This window comes from Garra rufa, chromosome 5 (assembly GCF_049309525.1).
Source record: "Garra rufa chromosome 5, GarRuf1.0, whole genome shotgun sequence".
Lineage (NCBI taxonomy): Eukaryota > Metazoa > Chordata > Actinopteri > Cypriniformes > Cyprinidae > Garra > Garra rufa.
Window position 1 is genome coordinate 3,990,314 of NC_133365.1, and position 23,533 is coordinate 4,013,846.

A 23,533-nucleotide genomic window follows, 5' to 3' on the forward strand; every position below is an offset into this window, starting at 1 on the left:
TCTCACACACTGCTGCGGTTTGCACAACATCTTATATTTATTTCATCAGCAAGGTTTCAGTCGCGTGGTGTTGCCTCGAGAAGAACTTATTCCAGTCTCATAAACGGATTGTATTTAATAGATGTGTTATTATTGGTAAAACCATGGTATACTGATATATGCTATTGCACAGAATGATTATCATATTCACATACCATGGTATTGTTAATCCAAGCTATTTCAAAGGATATCATGATAAAGTTACAGTGTAATTCCATATATGTGACCCTGGACCACAAAACCAGTCATAAGTATAAATTTATCAAAATTGAGATTCTTGTGTCATCTGAAAGCTGAGTAAATAAGCTTTCCATTGATATATTGTTTGTTAAAATAGGACAACTATTTGAAAACCTGTAATCTGAGGGTGCAAAAAAATCTAAATATTGAGAAAATCGCCTTAAAAGTTGTCCAAATGAAGTTCTTAGCAATGCATATAACTAACCAAAAATCAAGTTTTTATATATTTATTGTAGAAAATTTACAAGATATCTTCATGGAACATGATCTTTACTTAATATGCTAATGATTTTTGTCATAAAAGAAAAATCGATCATTTTGACCCATACAATGTATTTTTGGCTATTGCTACAAATATACCCCAGCGACTTAAGACTGGTTTTGTGCTCCAGGGTCACATATTATTTGTTATTACTATACTCGGGTCATTGATGTATAAGGATTTTCAACAGGCCAATTTTTAAAATATAAAAATAATAATATCTATTATAACTGTTCAAACATTAAGAATGTTTTGTACACAAAAAACCATATTAAAATTTTAAATGAAGTTATTTTAATGTCATGTGGTGCGACCATAATTTATATTCAAATTAATTCATTTCCTTAACATGCTTCATTTTTTTTTCTTTTTGGTTACACTTTATTTTCAAAGTCCACTTTAGACATTCTACTAACTATAAGGTGAAAATCATGCCAAATAGTGCAGAAAATTAATCTCAATACATTTTGGGTAATTTCAAAGATGTTTCCAAAACAGAACACTGCTAAAAATGCTTTTCTTAGAATTTTTGTCTTGTTTCCAGCCAAAATATCAAAGAATTCTTAAGTCAAGAAGGATTTTCTAAACAAGTATTGTGTTTTCAGAAAAAAATTAAGTTAAAACTAAGTAAGCTTTTGCTTAATACAAGCTAAATAATCTACCAATGGGGTAAGAAAAATTATCTTATTTCAAGCAGAAAACTGGATTATTTATTTTAACCCATTGGTAGATTCATTTTCTGCACTATTTGGCATGATTTTCACTTTGTGAAATGTCTAAAGTGGACTTTGAAAATAAAGACAATAATTTTTACTTGTTTAAAAAATCCTTCTTGATTAAAGAATTTTTAGACTTTTTGGCTGGAAACAAGACAAAAAATCTATGGTTGGATGGTTGCACCACATGATATTTTGACACATTAAATAACAGAACAATTACAAACTATTTTTAAAAGTTAAAGTGGTAATGCATGGAAGAGTTACTGCTTATATATGGCATTTTTTAATGCATTAAACTAAATTTTAACTGACAAAATGCAATCAGAATACCTCCTAGTACAGTACAAAAATAAATAAATAAATAAAAATAGAAAATAAAAATAAAATGAATAATAAAACAAAAAAAATAAACAATAAAAAAAATACAATAAAAATAGGCCTATGTTTAAGACTAATGCATTTCAATTACATAACAAATATATTATATGATAGTGCCGTAGTACAGGACTGAAAAGAGCCTATTACATCCAAAAAATAAAGATGGTGTTATGATGCGTAATAAACATTTTAGTGCCATGATACGTCCAAAACAATAATAAAATAAATTAAAAAAATAAATAAACATTTTATTTATCTTAATTTATTTCAGTAACAAAGTCTAAAACACAGAAAGCAAACACAAGCACTGTAGGATGGCACCAAGTCCAAGAATGTAATGATAGGAGTGAGTGCACTGGAATGGTGCGGTGAGGGTCTAGTCAAAACTCCTGTGAGTAATGACAAACACAGTCTTCCTGTCGGGATCTGCAGCGGCGGCCTGGGTGTGTGTGTGTGTGTGGAAATGACATCAGCAGCTGCAAACCTGACCCTGCCACACAATAAAGGTCACCCTGAGTGCCAGCCGCCAAAATGGGAGGAAGAGGCAGCCTTTTATTCCTATTCTGTCCGTTCTCTTGTGTTTTATTCCTCTGAGTGAAGGCCTTCCTGACCTCTGCATGCAGGAACCAGCGCTACTGTATGAGCTCTGTAGTCAACCACAAACACTCAACATAATGCTGCTGATGACAGACAGCTTCCTGATTTCTACCTCTTGTACATTTGGCTTCAGTTTTAGACGCTTCTGCCACATTAAAAAATAATTTATGTTAATGCATTTGACAAATTTCCCAAAAAATTGTAAATAATTTTTTTAAATCATTTTTAACATACTAGAAAGAAAGAAAGAAAGAAAGAAAGAAAGAAAGAAAGAAAGAAAGAAAGAAAGAAAGAAAGAAAAAAAGGAAGAAGAAAGAAAAGAAAACTAAGAAGAAAGAAAGGAGAAAGAAAGAAAGAAAAAAAGGAAGAAGAAAGAAAGAAAGGAAATAGAAAGAAAGAAAGAAAGAAAGAAAGAAAGAAAGAAAGAAAGAAAAGAAAGAGAAGAAAACTAAGAAGAAAGAAAGGAGAAAAAAAGAAAGAAAGAAAGAAAGAAAGGAAAAAGAAAGAAAGGAAAAAGAAAGAAAGTAAGAAAGAAAGGAAAAAGAAGAAAGAAAGAAAGAAAGAAAAAAGAAAGAAAAAAAGAAAGGAAAAGAAAGAAAGGAAAAAGAACAACATGCTAGCAACACACTAGCAGCATGTTAAAATATGCTAGAAACATGCTAATCCTGCTAGAAACATGCTAGTAACATGCTAATCATGCTAGGAACATGTTAACAACGTTAGTAACTTGCCAATCATGCTAGCTAAATGATAGTAACATGCTAATCAATTTAGAAACATGCTAGCAACATGCTAGTAATATGTCAATAATGCTAGTAACATGGTAATAACTTGTTAATGTTGACATCATGCTAATAATGTTAAAACATGCTAACAACATGTTAATCAGGCTTAAAAAACATGTTAAGAACATGCTAATCATGCTAGACAAATGCTAAAAACATGTGCAAATCATGTTAAAATCATGCTAATAACTTGGTAAACATTGTTAGTACTGCTAACATCATGCTACCAACATTCTAATCATTCTAGCTAAATGCTAGTAACTTGATAATCATGTTAGAAACATGAGAGTGCCTTGCTAATCCTGCTAGAAACATGCTAGTAATATGCTAATCATGCTAGAAACATGTTAACAACATGTTAGTAACTTGTCAATCATGCTAGCTATATGCTAGTAACATGCTAATCAATTTAGAAAAATGCTAGAAACATGCTAATCATGCTAAAGACATGCTAAAAACATGTGCAAATCATGTTAAAATCATGCTAATAACTTGGTAAACATTGTTAGTACTGCTAACATCATGATAGCAACATTCTAATCATTCTAGCTAAATGCTAGTAACTTGATAATCATGTTAGAAACATGAGAGTGCCTTGCTAATCCGGCTAGAAACATGCTAGTAATATGCTAATCAGGCTAGAAACATGCTAACAACATGTTAGTAACTTGCCACTCATGCTAGCTATATGCTAATAACATGCTAATCAATTTAGAAAAATGCTAGCAACATGTTAGTAATATGTCAATAATGCTAGTAACATGGTAATAACTTGTTAATCATGCTAGAAACATGTTGACATCATGCTAATAATGTTAAAACATGCTAACAACATGTTAATCAGGTTAAAAAAACATGTTAAGAACATGCTAATCATGCTAGACACATGCTAAAAACATGTGCAAATCATGTTAAAATCATGCTAATAACTTGGTAAACATTGTTAGTACTGCTAACATCATGCTACCAACATTCTAATCATTCTAGCTAAATGCTAGTAACTTGATAATCATGTTAGAAACATGAGAGTGCCTTGCTAATCATGCTAGAAACATGCTAATCATGCTAGAAACATGCTAACAGCATGTTAGTAACTTGCCAATCATGCTAGTAACATGCTAATCAATTTAGAAAAATGCTAGCAACATGTTAGTAATATGTCAATAATGCTAGTAACATGGAAATAACTTGTTAATCATGCCAAATACATAGTAATATCTTGCTAATCATGCTAAAACATGTTATTAAAATGTTAATCATGCTAGAGACATGATGACATCATGCTAGAAACATGCTAACAACATGTTAATCAGGCTAAAAACATGTTAAGAATATGCTAATCATGCTAGAGACATGTTAAAAGTCATGTTAAAATGATGTTAATAACTTGGTAAACATTGCTAGTACTGCTAACATCATGCTAGCAACATTCTAATCATTCTAGCTAAACGCTAGTAACTTGTTAATCATGTTAGAAACATGAGAGTGCCTTGTTAATCATGCTGGAAACATGTAAGCAACATGTTAATGATGCTAACAACATGCTAGCAACACGCTAGCAGCATGCTAATCATGTTAGAAATATGTTAAAAACATGTTAACAACATGCTAGTAACTTGCTAATCATGCTAGCTACATGCTAATCAATTTAAAAACATGCTAGCAACATGCTAGTAATATGTCAATCATGCTAGTAACATTAAACATGCTCTTTATCCATCCATCCATCCATCCATCCGTCTATCTGACAGACTGCATTGCCTTCAAAGCATTTGAGTTTTAAAATTACTTTAAACTTCAATCTTTTTCAGACTCAAAAACTTTAAAACTTTCTCAAATGTTCTGATCAAGCTTTTTGAGCCAACTTAAAGTTTGTCTTCTTGACAAACTTTTTTTATCTAGTTGCTATTAATACTACTGTTATTAATGTTAGACCAATATAAAATGTGCTTTAAAAAACTGAAATGGTTATTTAACTTCTATTCAGTGTGGATGAAGTCAGTTCCTGTCTAATTCACACAGATATTGCAGCAGGAAATGTCCAAATACTTTTTCTCGGTATAAAATAAATGCTCTGCGGTACATTGATCAATCATTTGTTTTCTTCTGGATTTAAATGGCATTCAGACCTGTGTATGTGTCAAAGAAAGAGGTTTTGGTGCCACTGTATCTACTTCTGATTTATTTAGATGTATTCTGGTTGGTCCAAAGAGTTTCCAGGTCAGCAGCACACAATGCAATCTCAATGATTAATGAACAATGGTCAGAAAATGCGTGAGACTGAGAACGTTCACATTTTATATCAGGTCAGGGAGGTTATCTGAGCAATGATGGGAAAAGGTCAAAGGGCACATCACACGGTAACCGCTTGAGAGTTCATTTAAGTTCATTCAATCTATCCATCCAATTTATATTAATTTATGAGTGAATAATGACACCATTAAAACTCTGGGTCTGTGTGAGTTATCTCTCAGATTTCCGTCTCTGATGACGAAAAGAAGTTTAATGGTGTAAAGTGAACTTGTACAGATATCTCCTGCTCAGTACTGTATGTAGGCAGTTGTGTGTATTATTGAGGATATTAGGATGCAGGTTTTCCTGTGTTGAGGTTAAGGAATAACAGAATTTGTTTTTCAGAATTAAAGAGCAAATTGAAAAACTACACTGTAAAAAGTTTTCACCAGATTCAACTCAAAAACCTAAGTTCAGCAGCTGCCTTACAATTTTAAGTTAAATCAACTTAAAAATACTAGTCATTTTAACTTATTACAATAAAAATGAGTTGATATAACTTGTGAGTTTAAATGACTTAAGTTGATTTAACTTAAAATCTTAAGGCAGCTGCTAAACTGTTGAAACTGGTGAAAACTTTTTACAGTGTGGTTGATAAAGATTAGGACCAATTGCCAATGATAAAACAAGACAAATGGTAAACAAAAAAAGCTTACATGCACTGACAAATAGCTAGACAGCAGCACATTTTGTTGTGACATTTTTTTTTATTTCATTCATTTAATTAGGTTTTATGAGTGCAGAATAATTGGTGAAAAATAAGAACAAAGCTTGTTACAAATACTTGGTTTTTCATATTTATTTGCAGTGTAAGAAATAATAAATGTGACACTGAACCACAAAACCAGTCATAAGGGTCAGTTTTCTAAATTGAGATTTAAACTCTGAAAGCATCATTAATAAGCTTTCTATTGTTGTATGGTTATGTTAAGGTAGGACAATATTTGCCTGAGATACAACTATTTGGAAATCTGGAATCTGAGGGTGCAAAGAATTCTAAATATTGAGAAAATCGCCTTTAAAGTTGTACAAATGAAGTTTTTATATTATGATTTAGACTGAACATTTTTAGCTATTTCTTTTCAGTGTTTGCACTCAGGGGAAATGTTACATTCATTTACTTTTAGGTTTTACTTTTTGTTGCATACGTTATTATTGACAGTGTTGGGGGTAATGCATTACAAGTAACGCATGTTAATAATATTACTTTTTCCAAGTAACTAGTAACACATTAATTTTTAATTGACTATAAAATATCTGAGTTACTTTCCCCTCATTTATTGATTAAAAGCTCTCCTGTCTCCATGTTGAGAGAAATTGTGAGTAAGATGTTACTTTAGTTCTAGAATAAATGTGAACATGCATTAATTTATCTCACTCACTAAAAAACAGAAACAGTGTTCTTCAAAATGAATAAAAACACTGAAATTCAACGCAAACCTGCAATAATTAAATATGTTAAATAATGCAAATATCCTTTATGTATTTAATCCCATTTTATTAACCGATGTCTTTGTTGCCGACCTTCGATGATCCGATTCATCCATACTAATAAGCAAAAATGACTCAAGATAATCTAACATTTGTTTTCCTTTTTTTATTGCTGAAGAGTTGACATTTGTTCTTCTGCGGTCTACTGTACAGACGTGAATATACTTTTCTCTAAGCCTGAGGCTTTTGCTGTGAAAAGGCTTTTACATTTGACAAAAATATAACTTTTTATATTAAAAACAAACAAACAAACCCTGCCCAGATTTAAAAAGTAACGCAAAAGTAACGCAACGCATTACTTTCCATAAAAGTAACTAAGTAATGTAATTAGTTACTTTTTAGGGAGTAACTCAATATTTTAATGCATTACTTTTAAAAGTAACTTTCCCCAACACTGATTATTAAATGTTTATTTTGTGTCCCAGTCACACAAGACAGCTCTGAATTTATTTTGGAATGCAATCAAAAATCAATACTGATGACAATTTGTTCAAGGCTGTATTGTCAAAAACGATGATACAGTTATTGCATCAGACAGTAATACCTTGGCATTGTGATACACTGATCAGCCACAACATTACAACCATTGGTCTAATATATGATATGGGTCTCCCTCGAGATGCCAAAACATATGCAAGGACTCCAAGAGACCTGTGAACATGTCCTTTAATGATCTGACACCAGGACTTCAGCAGCAGATCCTATAAATCCTCCAGAGATGCTCAGGCAATTTGGAGGCCAAAGCAACACCTTGAACTGTTTGTCATGCTCCTCAAACCACTCCCAAATGATTTCTGCAGTGTGACAGTGTGCATTATCCTGCTGAAAGAGGAGAGTGTCTGGAAACACTATTGTCATTTTGTGCTGTGCGCTGTGCACCAAGAACATCCCACAAGACTTGCTGTTTTGGAGATGAGGTGACCCAATCATCTAGCCAGCACTATTTGGCCCTTGTGAAAGTCACTCAGATCTTCTGGCTTGCCAATTTTACCTGCTTCCAAAACATGAAATTTAAGAACTGACTGTTCACTCACTAACCCTTGAGAGACGCCATGATATAGTGATATAATCAATGTCATTCAGTTCATCTTTCAGTGGTTTTAATGTTGTGGCTGCTCAGTGTAGTACTGAATACTATTAATACTATTATTACCATAATATTATATCCAAAAACATAGGAGTGCAACTTCATTTTTTTAGTGCATATAAGTACCATTTCCAACATGCTAGTGTTTCAATTGTCCACTAGGTGTCATCCATTCACCGCATAAAAGCATGAGTGCATGCAATTCTCGTTTAGCATGGAAGAGGATAAACAGGTTTGCTGTCCATTACGCAAGTCAATCACATGTCAAATGTTGAAGAGGCCCATGAAGGTGGCGTGAGCTGTCAGGATGAGCTCTGCAGATTGGCGGGGAACAGAGAGCTGAAGGGTGGATCCAGACTCCAGGAAGTGAATTCCTGCAAGGGCAACACAGACTTCATAATCAGGCAGATATTTCGATTATATTGTAAATATTTTTGCAAATATTGCAAAATAATCCATTGATAATTTTGCATGCACTTTGCATGCAACTTCTACAGCACACAGAGATCTGATCTTATTAAACTAGAGGAACTATGGCAGCTTCTCCTTCTCCATGTTGATTACCACAGAAATGCTTTCATTCAAATGCTTTCTGTGAAGCTTAAAACAGGGTAAAAACTACTAGATATCACTAGATATAGGTACATTATGACAACTCTTTTTGTTGTCTCTCAGCTTTTGTCTGAAATATTTAAATAGTAAAATTAAATTTTATTTAAATAAATATGCAATAATTTGCATACATTTACAGAACAGAAATCTGAACATTGGATAAAGCCAGTCCAAAATATTTTTCTTGGATGTTTATATTTTTATCACTCCATAAATAAAAAATACTCTCAACAGCCAATGTTATATTAATCAGGTGAATGATATATGAACAAACCCCTCAGTAAAACTGCAAAAAATGCTTTTCTTACTTAGATTTTTTGTCTTGTTTACAGCCAAAATATCTAAGAATTCTTAAATCAACAATGATTTTCTAGATGAGTAAAAATTATTGTCTTGTTTTCAGGAAAAAAAAAAACAAGTCAAAATGAAGTGAATTTTTGCTTAGAACAAGAAAAATAATCTGCCAGTGGGGTAAGTAAAAATCTTACTTCAAACAGAAAACAAGATTATTTTTCTTACCCCGTTGGCAGATTATTTTGCTTGTTTCAAGCAAAAACACACTTAGTTTTTCTGAAAACAAGACAATAAGCTTACTTGTCTAGAAAATCCCTCTTGATTTAATAATTTTTAGATATTTTGACTGGAAACAAGACAAATAAATCTAAGTAAGAAAAGCATTTTTTGCAGTTTATGTACAATAAGTGCTGCAGAAGTGGAGAAAACGCCTTTGCAGATATTCACTGTAACTGAAATCTACAGACACGAATAGATAAAGTGTAAAAACCTAAACACTTAAATGTCTATTTTATTCTCTCTCTACTAGTTTGATGTTACAGAAGCAAAATCTCCCAAAATCTCAAAACTGAAAAATAGTGGTTTTGAGTGCCATTTTTTATTTCTTTCTGTTATCTGAGAGTAAGCTGGGCCATTCTTAGTGTTCCATTTGCAGCCCATGTATGTCCACAGATACAGTATATACTATAAAAATAAAACAAGAAATGTATTCACATTATTTGAAAGGCTTAAGGTGAGACACTGCAGGTGAATAGGGTAAAAAATTAACTAATACTTACTCAGTTGAATAAGTACATTGATAATTGCAAACAGTTTTTGTATTACAAGGTTTCTAAAATGTTATGTTTAAATATGCAAATTAGCAGTATTTAATGAAATATGCACTTATTTGCATACATTTCTAGCACAAAAATCTAAACACTGGATGAAGTCAGATTTCAAAAGTCATAAGACCTATTAGAGACAAATAGGGATTTTGGGATAAAAACACTATATTTTTACCATTTTCGAGGAATAAAATGTTGTATAAAATCAAGCAAATTATATATGAACAAAACCCTCAGCAAAACCCTTCAGGATGTAGACAGGAATAAAAAAGTAAAGTTTAGTGTGTGTAAGTGCTGCTGAAGTGGAGATTTATGGCTCAGTGTAGGAGAAAAACTCTTGGGCTTTAAAAATATGTTTTGTAATTGAAATCTATTGACACAAACAGATAAAGTGTCCTCTATAAAATAAACACTTATCAGTTTCTTTTGGGTGTTTTCTTTCTACTAGTCTGAAAAAAGCCCAAAATCTCAAAATTGACAGGTGCATGAAAAAACACAGTTTTTGCCTGCATTGTCTCCCCTTAATTTCGTTCAGTGTTTTTAAAACTGCAAATTTTAATTTTTTTAAATATTTGTTTTTCATCTTTCATTTCAATTCATAGAATTCAAAGAATTCGAGCCATCAGCTTTTATAGAAACTGAAATATCATGCCCTCACCTGTTTTAAAAAATATAATTTATTTTAGTTCCTTCATTTTCAACACTGTTATGCATTTTTCTTATTTAATTGATGGATGTTTGAAAAAGGTTGTAGTCTAAGCAATCTGATGCATAAACATGGCAAATATATTTTTGAAGCTTATTGTGGTGATGTCTCACCAGCAGTGTAGCAGGTGTTGAGTGGCTGGCTGACGTTAATGGGCATGCTTTTTAGACACTTCATTAGCTTAGTCTCTGCCCCTTTGAGCTTCTTGGTGATCACATGACCCATGGCCCAGGGGGTGTCTTTATACAGCACCTGTGGAGAGTAACACAACAAACCCTAATGAGTCATTGAATAAGCGTTTGAACCTAAAAGACACACACACAGGCCATCCAAGATTTATATTCAAGTAAAATATTTTTATCTGAAACCATGATCCTTACAGCTGCAGTACTAATTTTGTAAATACAGTTTCTTGCCGATCATTTTGCTTCATAAGACCTAAATATTTCATCAGGAGCTGTGGAGATTCATTTTGTGTTGCCGGTATGTACTTTCATGACTATTATCCATTGACACTTTATGAATCAGAAAGGACCATGCTTTCAGCTAAAAACATGTTTTATTGTTCTACTGAAGAAAGAAAGTGATCCACATCTCTCAAACGTGTCTCAAACACATGAAAATGATTGATCATGACTACATTGCTTATGCTACACTGCAAAAAATGCTTTTCTACCTTAGATTGATTGTCTTGTTTCCAGCCAAAATATAAAAAAATTCTTAAATCAAGAAGGATTTTCTAGACGAGTAAAAATAATTTTCTTGTTAAGTTTTAAGTGAGCTTTTGCTTAGAACAAGCCAAAAAATCTGCCAATGGGGTAAGAAAAAAAATCTTATTTCAAACAGAAAACAAGATTATTTTTCTTACCCCATTGGCAGATTATTTTGCTTGTTTCAAGCAAAAATGTACTTAATTTTGACTTTTTTTTCTGAAAACAAGACAATAATTTTTACTCATCTAGAAAATCCTTCTTGATTTAAGAATTTTTAGATATTTTGGCTGGAAACAAGACAAAAAAGCTAAGCTAGAAAAGCATTTTTTGCAGTGTATTGCAATGGAATTGTTGTCTCTGTGCATTTGAGCTCTGTGGCTTATAAATAAAGAAACAGTTGATTTATTTATTTATTTTTACAAAAGCTTAAGCTACTTGTGCAATAAATGACATACTATAAAAAACATTTCACCATCCAAGAACATTTTCAAAACATTTTAAAGAACATTTTCATAAAAAATGCATTAAAACCTTACAATAAGGTGTCATCAACTTTAGTTAATGTATTAACTAACATCAACGAACAATGAACAATGATTTTAATAATTCATTAATAAATGCTGAAATTAACATTAACTAAGATTTTTAAATGCTGTAGAAGTATTGTTTATTCTTAGTTCATGTTAACCAATGAACCTGATGGTTGTAATTATTTTAACACATCAGCAGATGGCACTGTTTTGAGTTTCATATCCAAGAAAAAAGAAGCAGAGATCATGTCATGCAGCTTTTTGTTTTGTTTTCCTCTTTTTCCTGGTGTGTTTTTGACACAAACCACAGATTACAAAAATACTCTCTAAAATTTACATATTGTAACACAGAATTTAAAGGAAGAACAGAGACAAAAGCACTACTGCAATAACCTAAACAATAGAATATAAATAACAAACACACGCACATTTATATATATATATGACCTTTTCTAAAACTTACTGTTTATTTCAAGCAGAAAACAAGATTATTTTTCTTACCCATTGGCAGATTATTTAGCTTGTTTCAAGCAAAAACACACTTAATTTTGACTTGTTTTTTCTGAAAACAAGACAATTTTTACTCGTCTAGAAAATTCTTCCTGAATTAAGAATTTTTAGATATTTTGTCTGGAAACAAGACAAGTAAGGGAGTAAGAAAAGCATTTCATTATTATATATTTATATATTACATATTACATATTATATATTATATATTATATATACCAAGTTTGAGCCATGGTGCACAATGGGAATTGAGGCTTAAGACCATGTTAAGTGCAATCAAATTGTATAAATTATTTAACTCAATAGTTCAAGTTAGGCGCAATTACAGTGCTTGTATAGTATAAAATCAAAATCTAAAGTTACTCCTGACTTGGAAAAATTTATTACATATTTTTTTTATTTAATTTCTGCTAAATAACAGTTTAGGTTACTTAAAAGCTTTACAAAAAATATTAAATTATGACTTTAATTTCTCATTCTTGTGTTGTTCCTAACCCCTAAGACTTTTGTTCATCTTCAAAGCACAAAGATAAAGACAAATCTGATAGAAGTCTATTCACCCAAACTGTGATGCTTCAAAAAGGTTGTTCGGGATGTTGTTAGACTTTTATTCAAATAAATGGAAGCTCAAATGCTTTTGATTGATGCACCAATAAGGTCTGTTCTTGCACGTCAAAGTTAAGCTTTCATAAGCGTGAGTAATTAATGAATTTTTCAGTGAACCAACCCTTTTAAATCTGTATTTTAATAATGCATTAGTATGCACCAAAGAAGACCAACCTGACTGTAAATGAAGTACGTGCCCTCGGCCTCCACTGTTACAGTGTCAGTCGATACCTGAAGCCCCTCTCCTCTGCTCTGCCCTACGGCCCAAGACAGAACAGTGGTGTCATGATCGCCTGAGAAAAACACAGAGAACAAATCATATTTATCTATTTAAAGCATGCACAGTTGCAATCAAAACTATTCAACCCCCTTGACTTGCAAGACATTCTGCTGCCAAGAACAACATTTTATGAAAAATATTTAACCACAGCAACAGTAAAGTATTATAAAAGTTTATTAATAGACATTTGAGAGATTCTGAGGACGTAAAGCTGATGAAAAATAGAAGAAAAACAATCACAGTGACTGTAAATATTCATGTACAAAATTACTCTCAAAAGTTTTGTAGTGAAACTTCCAATAAACATTGCCCCTAAGTGCTTACAATCTTCTCAAACTCCATACTGGTATCTTGGCCTGTTCATCGCTTAAAAAAAAAAAAATTCTGGATCACTGATAATATTTGGTTTTCATATTGCCACTGCTTTCTTCAAATCAAACTCAAAAATATTACATTACATATCCACATTTTCCCTTTTGCCATAAATTTTTATAAAATTATGGATCTTCAAGAAACTACATTTGTATGCATACAGTTGAATACACAATTTAAATATATCTACAGTTGAGGTCAAAAGTTTACACCCCCCTTTCAGAATCTGTAAAATGTTAATTATTTTACCAAAATCAGAGGGATTGTACAAAATGCATGTTGTTGTTTATTTAGTACTGACCTGAATAAGATATTTCACACAAAAGATTTATTTTAAAAAATCAATCCATTCAAAAGTTTACATCGCCTCGTTTCTTCATACTGTGTTGTTACCGGAATGATCCACAGCTGTGTTTTTTTTGTTTAGTGATAGCTGTTCATGAGTGCCTTGTTTGTCCTGAACAGTTAAACTGCCTGCTGTTCTTCAGAAAAATCCATCAGGTCTCACAAATTCTTTGGTTTTTCAGCATTTTTGTGTATTTCAACCCTTTCCAACAATGACTGTATGATTTTGAGATTCATCTTTTCACACTGAGGACAACTGAGGGACTCATATGCAACTATTACAGAAAGTTCAAACACTCACTGATGCCCCAGAAGGAAAAAAATATGCATTAAGATCTGGGGGGTGAAAACTTTTGAACAGAATGGAGATATGTAGATTTTTCTTATTTTGCTTAAATATCATATTTTTTTCATTTAGTACTGCCCTTCAGAAGTTACAGAAGATAGTTACACGTTTCACAGAAGACAAAATAAGTTACATTTACCCTGATCTTCAAATTCAAAAAGTTTTCACCCCCGGCTCTTAATGCATGTTTTTTTCCTTCTGCAATTACATTTTGCATATTCTGAAAGGGGGATATAATTCCTATCTAATCTATTGTAAAGGAAATGTTTAATGAAATATATTAACTCTTTAACCAAAGTTAGTGTCTTGAAAAAACATATGCATATGCACAAGTCGGCTAGACGTCTGTCTAAAAATAATAACCAAAACAACCCTGTGACTTGAGTAAGAAACTGAAGTAATCAAAAAAAAAAAAAAGGTTTTGCCAGTAATGTGAGGGGGAGGGGAACTAGAGATAGTTTTGACTATCTATCTTTAGTAAAAATTATGTTTACAAATGACAGATGTCCTTAAAGTGATATCTAATCTAAAACTATGTTTTTTTTTTCTGTGGAACATAAAAAAAAACATGTTTTAGTATCTTAGTATTTGTTTCCATACAATAATAATAAAAAAAAAAATTATATATATATATTAATACATTTATATATATATATATATATATATATATATATATTTTTTTTTTTTTTTTTTTTTGTATGGAAACAATAAAAAATATTTTATTTTATTAAGTAAACTTAAGTAAAGTTCAAGTATATTTTTAAGTATGCTTTATGTAGTAAGTATACAAATATCAGTGTACCTGTAGTATACTTTTAAGTGTAGTATTTCAACTCCTTGGGACAAAATTGGCCCAATTTCTAGTATATAAAAGTATACTTTTATGTATATCCCACATGAGATATAAAACATGAGACATGAAACAAAATGTGTGTAGGTATAAAAGAACATGTTAAAAATAGGGGTGGGACGATACAGGTAACTCACGATTCAATTCTGTGGCGATATGTGGCCCACGATATCGATAATATCGCGATTCACGATATCTACGATATTCAATATATTGGAAGAAATTTCATCAACGATATATCACGATATATGTGACTGAAAAAGAAAAAAATACCCATAATAAGGAAATCTTATGCATTTATTAATGCCAACATTTCCAACACTGTGCAAAGAAATATGCATTTGCATAATAACTCACTGCCTCCTGGTCTTAAATGTAAACACTGTACAGCTAGACAGATAAAAGTGCCTGAACATTAAAAAACAACATGAACATTAACTAACATGTGTAAACCGTGATCCTGAAACGTCAGTAGTAAGTTACTGTAAAGTGCTTTATGTTAACCTGGACAGTGGTCTCATCAATGCATATTCTTCTTGAGGAACACTAACGCCTGTTTCACACATACTCCGTCTGCAGTGTGTATGCAGTCCGTGTGTGTTACGTATGCGATGCAGAAGCAGCACGGACTCGTTTTGCTTTCACACAGGACACGTTTGCAGTCCGTTCCTGATCCGCGGCTGTTTACCACAAACACACCATTTATCCGTTATTTTGATTTCAAATACAAACGTGCTTTTTCAGCATTGTGATACTCTTTTATCACAGTACACTAATACAATTCTAGATATATTCACGTTTAAACTCAACGTATAATAAACAACGTATTATTCAATGCACTTGCACAGCAACCGCGTGCAGTGTGAACGCTCTAGTCTAATCCGTTAACATGGGTGCGGAAAAAAATACTCAACGCATAAGCACTGCAGACGGAGTATGTGTGAAACAGGCGTAACTAAACAGCATGCTCAACTAGCGGGTGCGTCTTTGATTTGTTTTTCGTTATCTTCCGCCATTCTTCTCAATTCTCTTTTTTTCTGCGCTTCTTCTCTGATGTTGTAAGATAACTTGTGTTCTTCACTGGCCGCTGCTTCCGCCGCTTTACGCCTATTTACTCGAACAGCGCCCCCCGCAAACAGAATGGTAGATATTGGGTAGTGACAGTGACACTGACGACGGGTAAATTAATCATTTGTGTTGTAATAAAATATCGATATTGGCCGTTAGTGTATCGATTATTTATTGCGACAGAGAGCACAACAATATATTGCAATATCGATTTTTTTTCCCACCCCTAGTTAAAAAGCATCTTAGTATTTTTTCCAAAAAAAAAAAAAAAAATTAAAAATAATATATATAATAATAAAAAAAAAAAAAAAAAAAAAAAAAAATATATATATATATATATATATATATATGTATATATAAATACTAAGATACTTTTTAACACATGTTTTTTTCTGTTCCACAGAAAACACGTTGTTGTTTTTTTGTGCTCCACAGTAGAAAGTCATACAGGTTTGTTACAGTTTCATTTTTGGTCAAACTATTTATTTTATCATTAGACCCTGTGTGTGTTATACTCACTGTACGACTGCGAGGACACAGGAACAAGATGCAGAAAAGTGTGCTGCTCTGCTAAATGAAAGGACAATTCACATGAGATATAAAACAAAATGTGTGTTTGTATGCAACACAGAGATAGAGAAAGGGTTGAGAGCATGACTCACTTTCTCGTCTCTTCCTCTGTTTCCTTTGCTTCATCACATCTCTCTTGTCTCTGCCCTCTTCGTGTGACCGTCTCTCGTGGAATCTGTGATAACAGCTTACCTTATAACAAGATGTAGCCTATGGGAAATTCAACATCATCATACAACAAAGACTCTTTGTTTTTGCTTACACTGGACATCAGTTAGCTAAACAACACACTCATTACTTTGTACTAAATTACAACCAAAACTGTCAGATGTTAGACTACACAACCGGTCTACCCCACTCTAATTAAAGAGTTCACTAATGTGGTTGGCAATACCAGCAGTTCCTGGGAAATCATTGTGATGTGGAAGTCCAGTTGGACTCTTCCCAAACTACTGCAACAAAGCCAAAACACAATTCTTGGTCACTGTTTTCAGAGATATTACTGGAATAGCCCAACCCATTTAAAGAAGTATGTGTGTACATACCTTTGGCCATGAACTGCACAAGCCTACACTGCAAAAAATGCTTTTCTAGCTTAGCTTTTTTGTCTTGTTTCCAGCCAAAATATCTAAAAAATCTTAAATCAAGAAGGATTTTCTAGATGAGTAAAAATTATTGTCTTGTTTTCAGAAAAAAAAGTCAAAATTGAGTACATTTTTGCTTGAAACAAGCAAAATAATCTGCCAATGGGGTAAGAAAAATAATCTTGTTTTCTGTTTGAAATACGATTTTTTTTCTTACCCCATTGGCAGATTTTTTGGCTTGTTCTAAGAAAAAGCTCACTTAATTTTGAGTTGTTTTTCTGAAAACAAGAAAATAATTTTTGCTCGACTAGAAAATCCTTCTTGATTTAAGAATCTTTAGATATTTTGGCTGGAATCAAGACAAGAAATCTAAGGTAGAAAAGCATTTTTTGCAGTGTAACAATATGCCAGATTAAACAGACCTAAACTTTTGTTAAAAAAAATAAAAATAAATAAATAATTTATAATGCTTGAGATAAATGTAAAGAATTCTGGTGTCCTGTTTTTTTTAAATTAGTAAACATGGTGCATTCTGGTTCTGATTGTTTATTATTTTCTGCATTGTGAGCAGTTCTGCATCAGTTTTGCAAGTGTAGAAGTCTTTTTTTTTTTTTTTTTTACCACAGATGAGGAAGTAAAATCAGTTTCACAATTAAACTACATGGTACCACTATGATTATTTTGGAACTTTACAATGGCATTGTTGAAAATGTATTGGAGTACCATGGTATGAATGTGAGTAACCATATTCATATACCATGATGGTACCTAAAGGTGCTTTAAAAAAAAAAAAAAAAAAAAGTTATACATATCCTTACCAAAAAGAAGTATACTTTCAAGTATATTTTAAAGTATGTTTTATGTATGCAAATATTAGTGTACCTGAAGTATACTTTTAAGTGTACTATTTCAACTCCTTGGGACTAAATTGGCCCACTTTCTAGTATATAAAAGTATACTTTTAAGTACACTTTAAGTATAACAGTAGTAAACTTTGAGTACACAACTAGTTTACATCTATGTTTTTAGTTTGTACTGCAAGTATACTAAAAGTGAACTTATAGGTATACTGATAGTTTACATATTAAATGCTTTTTTATGCATTTCAGTACACTTTAAAGTATAGTCTCAGTAAACTACTAGTTTAGTAGTTTTATACTGCAAGTATACGCATAAGTTTTCTTTAAGTGAACTTAACATCATACTTTAAGTATACTGCTATGTCCCTATTTAGGTGTTCATTTGTATATATTTTGTTATATGAATATCTGAACATACAAAACATCAAAAGAGGAAAAAAGGGTATCTGCTTGTAAACAACAATTCTAGCATCTAAACACTTGAATGTGGGTATGTTAAATAAAGTAAATAAAATAAAATAAACCATTTTGAACAAAAAGTCTATTGATAATCAAAATGAAGATGGAGTTGATCAACACCGCAAATCCTCAACTATTCTTTTTCTAAGAATAAGTCAAGTATACTTAAATGTCATTTTAAATATATTTCTGAGAAGGATATAAAGTGCATTTTTGAGAAGTACATGAAAGTACACTTTCCTATTTTAGTTTAAAAGACGTATACTAATTGCACAGTTGAATAAACTTCCTTTTCGTGAGGGTAACAATGGTAATGCCATTGCACTTTGATATATAACATACTGAATCCTGATTGTATTCATTACATTTCACTCTCCAGAGAATGCTTTGGTATACAGGTGCAAAACCAAGGCATTTGTTGGTGAAGCAACAGATGGAAAGCAGTTAAAGTAGCAGTGATTAAAGCACTCACCCACCCCGTAGCATACGGCAGAATCGCAGCATATCCCACCTTCGTCTCCCGTTGATTCCAGAGGCCTGAACCGCTGCCTGAATTCAGCCATTTCAGACCTGAGCATCCAGATGTATGTCCACTGCATATACATCACACCCACACAGGTGCAGACAGCAGTGCACACAAGAAAGCGCTTCAACACTTCCACATTCACCCTCCGAACAGATGCAGGACTGTTGTGGATGTTCATTATATCCTAAACGCTGGTCTGATGGGGCAGCAGAGTTTAGAAAAGCGCTAATATTCCCGTTTTACAATTGATCCGTTAACTTTCGGTTTCGCAACTTTCATCAGAAGCGGTGGGAGTGGAAAAAAGCAATCGGTGAACAACACATGGTCGTCCTTTATTGAGTTTAAACCAATCGTAATCTCAAATTAGATCCCAATGGATTTGACAGGATTCTGAAGAAGTAGCTTAATGAATGAAATGCCATATAATTCCAGAGAAAACGGAAATGGGAAATGTTTCTATTCATACATGGCAAGGGTTAGTCATGCTATAAAAATACAAACAATACAGAAAAAAGTTGTATATGCCAAATAGATGTTGTAAACTCTTATTTAGTTTCAACCCTCATATATCATAATATATTTCAAAATGTATTTCAAGGGCAAAAAAGGAAAATACAAAGGATGGAAATAACCAAGATATGCAATTTTTAAAAGTAATGCATTTCAAAATTGCGTTACTTCCTAAAAAAGTTACTTATGTTACTTTTTATGGGAAGTAGTGCGTTACATTACTTTTGCATTACTTCTGCATTAATTTTTAAATCTGGGCAGGGCTTGCATGTTTGTTTTTGATATAAAAAGTTAGATTTCTAGGAAATGTAAAATCAATTTAACACCAAAAAGTTAGATGAATAAAGACTGAAGGAAAAGTAAATTCACATCTGTACAGTAGAACTGTAGGGAAAGGAAGTTCAACACTCAGTACACTCACTTAGTATGGTTGAATCGGATAATGTCAGCAGCAAAGACATTGGTTAATAAAATTTAACACATTAAAAAAAAATCATACATAAAGGAAACAAAAAGTAACAGGCATTACCTTTTTGAAAAATGGTTTTAGTTTTTGCTAACTTTGATATCTCTGATGCATATATCTAGCAAAATGCATCTTTCTAGAAAATTTGACAATTTGAAACTTTGCTTCATATCAAAAGTGACAAAACACAAAGCTGGTGAAGTTCTGTCCATCAATGGAAAACAGCATAGACTAAAAGATTGATTATGGATGAATTGGATCAACATTGGTTAATAAAAGGATTAAATACATAAAGGAAACAAAAAGTAACTTAGATTTTTTTTTTGTACAGTTCTCATTTACAAGGAAGCATACTTTTTTTTTTTTTGCATGCTTTGAAATATATTTGAAAATATTTGAAAATACCACTTACTCGTCAACGCTGAAGTAAGCCTCTGTGGGCAAGACTTCCAGTTCATGAGCCGCTATAGTAAAATAACAAAAAGAATAACAAGTGCAGTAAATGGTAAAACTGTTTGCACTACAAATCAGTGTGCTCAAAATTAAGAGAAATCATTAAAATAATATGGTAAGACCGGAAGCCAGACCCATAAAATTGACAAATGGCTTATGGGAAAAATAATGTGGGTAGGAACAAGCACAAAAAAAGGAACTGGACCCATTTATCATTTGATTATTTACTATTTCTGTTTACCTGTTGAATTAAGGAGATTCGAAAACATACAGTCAAGCATAAATGTCACAGTGAACATGTATCTCCATTAATATACATTTCATTTGCAAATAACTAAGTAGAATTTAACTTTGCTCCGATGTCCTGAGTACAACATGCAAGTCTTTTCTTCTTTAATTCAATTAATAAGCTAACTGCATCACACACTTGAAATGTTATACCAGCCTTATGAACTCTTCATAAACACAACACTAAAACATTTACAAGTGCATGTTTAAAACTGCTTTCAGAGTAGATGTTAAGAGAAATAACCGCAGAACCGTAGGCCAACATGGCTCAAACAGTGGAGACTAGTAAAACAGAGACATCTGGTCCTCATCTGATGTCCCAGAATTCACTGCGGCCCAAAATTCATCAGCCGTCACTTCATCAGGCATCAACAGCGATCTATGGGCTGTTCCTGAAACAAACGCCATTGTAGGGTTCCTTACTGGAGTGAGATCAAGCTGCTCATGTCCTGTAAATGACAACTGAAGAAGAAAAAACATAAAATAAAAGTTGTGAGTATTTAAGACATGCTGCTGCTGCACAAATAGCATAAAATAACCCGTAGCAGATCTATACAGGTGGAGATGGGGAAGGTGGAGGGTTTCAGAGGAACTGCGACATGCTCTAGTGAATGCTACCAGCCATTTAAATAACTGCAAGCTCATTGGTTGCCTACGCAACATGAACCAATCAGCTTGTGCAAAGTTGTATAACTCTGTGATATCATCAGTTAAGTTGAAGGGGTCATCGGATGCCCATTTTCCACAAGTTCATATGATTCTTTGTGAAAAGTCTATAATATACTTTGAAAAAAAAGTGTAAAAAACACCCTTTTTCCTTGTCAAAATCAGCTCTGCAAAAAATCTATTAATTTTATTGCATGGTCCCTTTAAATGCAAATGAGCTCTGCTCGCCCCGCCCCTCTCTGCCTGGGATGATGAGCTGTAATGTTTACTTTAGCCACATTTAGCCGCATTTAGCAGTGAGACTTGCCAACAAGCACATTATTAAAGGGGTCATTGGATGCAAAACTAACTTTTACATGTTGTTTGAACACTAATGTGTGTTGGCAGTTTGTGCACATGATAAAAAAGAACCCAGTGGTATTTTTTTAATCTTTGAAAGTAATATCCCCTTTATAAAATCAGGTCATTCTCAGCTTCTTGTCATTGTGACGGCACACAGACAGAGGCACTAGTTGATTGACATGAGTGCCTTACCTTAGCCCCGCCCTCGCCGAGCTGAAACAGTCTGACTCCGATCGCTATACGCCTTATTCAGCCCGCTGCCATTTTGAATCGAAAACGAGGCTGTGAGGGATAGTAGTCCAGCAGCGCCCACTGTGGCGCATTGTTGCGTACCGGGATGTAGATCGTATAGCCGTAAAATAATAGGTTATTTCACATTTTTCCACAGGACAAAGAGCTCCAGAAAACGTGGATTGTTCGACAGGACATATAACCTAACTTTCAGGTAACAATATTGCATTTTTTTGAGAAAATGACTGTGGAAAGACTGCTAATTTCTAATGGGAGCATGTTTATCTTCCTTTAAACGCTTACACAGAGTTTTTCAAATGATGTTATATAGATTAAAATGCTTAATGGTTTGTGTTAAGAGCCTGCAGCTAGGTCATAAGTGTCTTCCCGACCTTTATTATGAAATTACGATAAACATGACATTTTCCTTGTCTAAAGCAAGACAGAAACAAAAAAATAATGTTCTGAATATCATTTTGCGATTTTAAAAGGGGTTGACATCAAACACTACATGGCAAACTAATAAATAAATGTTATCTTTTGATCGCTTTGCATAAAAATAAACTTTCAACCCACTGTTTTTTGTATGACTTAACATGTTGTCTGAAAGAGGCTTACGATCTAACTGCAGGCTCTTAACACAAACTATTAAACATGTTAATCTTTAAAACATCATTTAAAAAGAATATCTTTTTCATTTACAATCGCAAGGTTTTCTTTTCGTGAGGTCTTAAGAGTCCAGGTAAACACAGACGGAGCTGAACCCTCCTCAAGCGTCCTAATTCCAGTGAGTGTTTTTGAAAAACAATCCTGAGTAAAATGTTGAGCACTTTTGTGTTCTTTGTAATCTATACAAAATGGAGATATTTAGTTTAGTTGTTGTAGTAGTACATAACATGTTAGCTCTGCGTAAACGTTTAAAGGAAGATAAACATGCTCGCATTATAAATTAGCAATTAGCCAACCGGCTAGTTTCCACAGTCATTTTCTTAAATGCAATATTGTTACCTGAAAGTGAGGTTATATGTCCTGTCGATCAATCCACGTTTTCTGGAGCTCTTTTTCCTGTGGAAAAATGTGAAATGACCTATTATTTTACGGCTGTACGATCTACATCCCGGTACACAACAATGCGCCACAGTGGCCGTGCTGGACTGCTATCCCTCACAGCCTCGTTTTCGATTCAAAATGGCAGCGGGCTGAATAAGGCGTATTGTGTGACTCAGGTGCTCTAATTGAGCGATTGAGGTATACAAGTGAGTATAAGGGTTTTTAATGCATCTTTGAAAATGGCCTTTCTTAAAGGGGTCATCGGATGCCCGTTTTCCACAAGTTCATGTGATATTTAAGGTTCTTAATGAAAAGGCTTTAATATACTTTGGTTAAAAATTCTCAATAGTAGTGTAAAATAACACCCTTTTACCTTGTCAAAATCAGCTCTGCAAAAACTCAACTCATTTTATTGCATGGTCCCTTTAAATGCAAATGAGCTCTGCTCGCCCCGCCCCACTCTGCTGTGGGATTATGAGACGTAATATTTACTTTAGCCACGTTTAGCCGCATTTTGCAGCAAAACTTGCCAAAAAGCACATTATTAAGAAAGGCTATTTGCATGATGCATAAAAAAAAACC

At 32.9% G+C, this 23,533-nt stretch overlaps 1 protein-coding gene across 1 annotated transcript; it reads right to left on the reverse strand.

Moving 5' to 3' along the window:
* Positions 1–8,154: 8,154 nt before the first annotated feature.
* Positions 8,155–19,123, reverse strand: tnfsf13 (TNF superfamily member 13). Its single transcript, XM_073839552.1, has 6 exons — positions 18,896–19,123; positions 16,609–16,708; positions 16,466–16,516; positions 12,860–12,978; positions 10,443–10,581; positions 8,155–8,264 (listed from the first exon to the last, which is right to left on the reverse strand). The coding sequence occupies exons 1-6, from the start codon at positions 19,121–19,123 to the stop codon at positions 8,155–8,157; spliced, it is 747 nt and encodes a 248-aa protein (XP_073695653.1).
* Positions 19,124–23,533: the final 4,410 nt, after the last annotated feature.

Excerpts from the sequence above, each read along its gene's own strand:
- tnfsf13 (XM_073839552.1), bottom strand. The coding sequence starts at position 19,123 with ATGAACATCCACAACAGTCCTGCATCTGTTCGGAGGGTGAATGTGGAA. Across the intron at positions 16,709-18,895 it reads ATTCTGCCGTATGCTACGGG|GTAAGCTGTTATCACAGATT; the intron begins GTGGGTGAGTGC and ends TCTTGTTATAAG. Across the intron at positions 16,517-16,608 it reads ACAGAGGAAGAGACGAGAAA|CAGAGCAGCACACTTTTCTG; the intron begins GTGAGTCATGCT and ends CCTTTCATTTAG.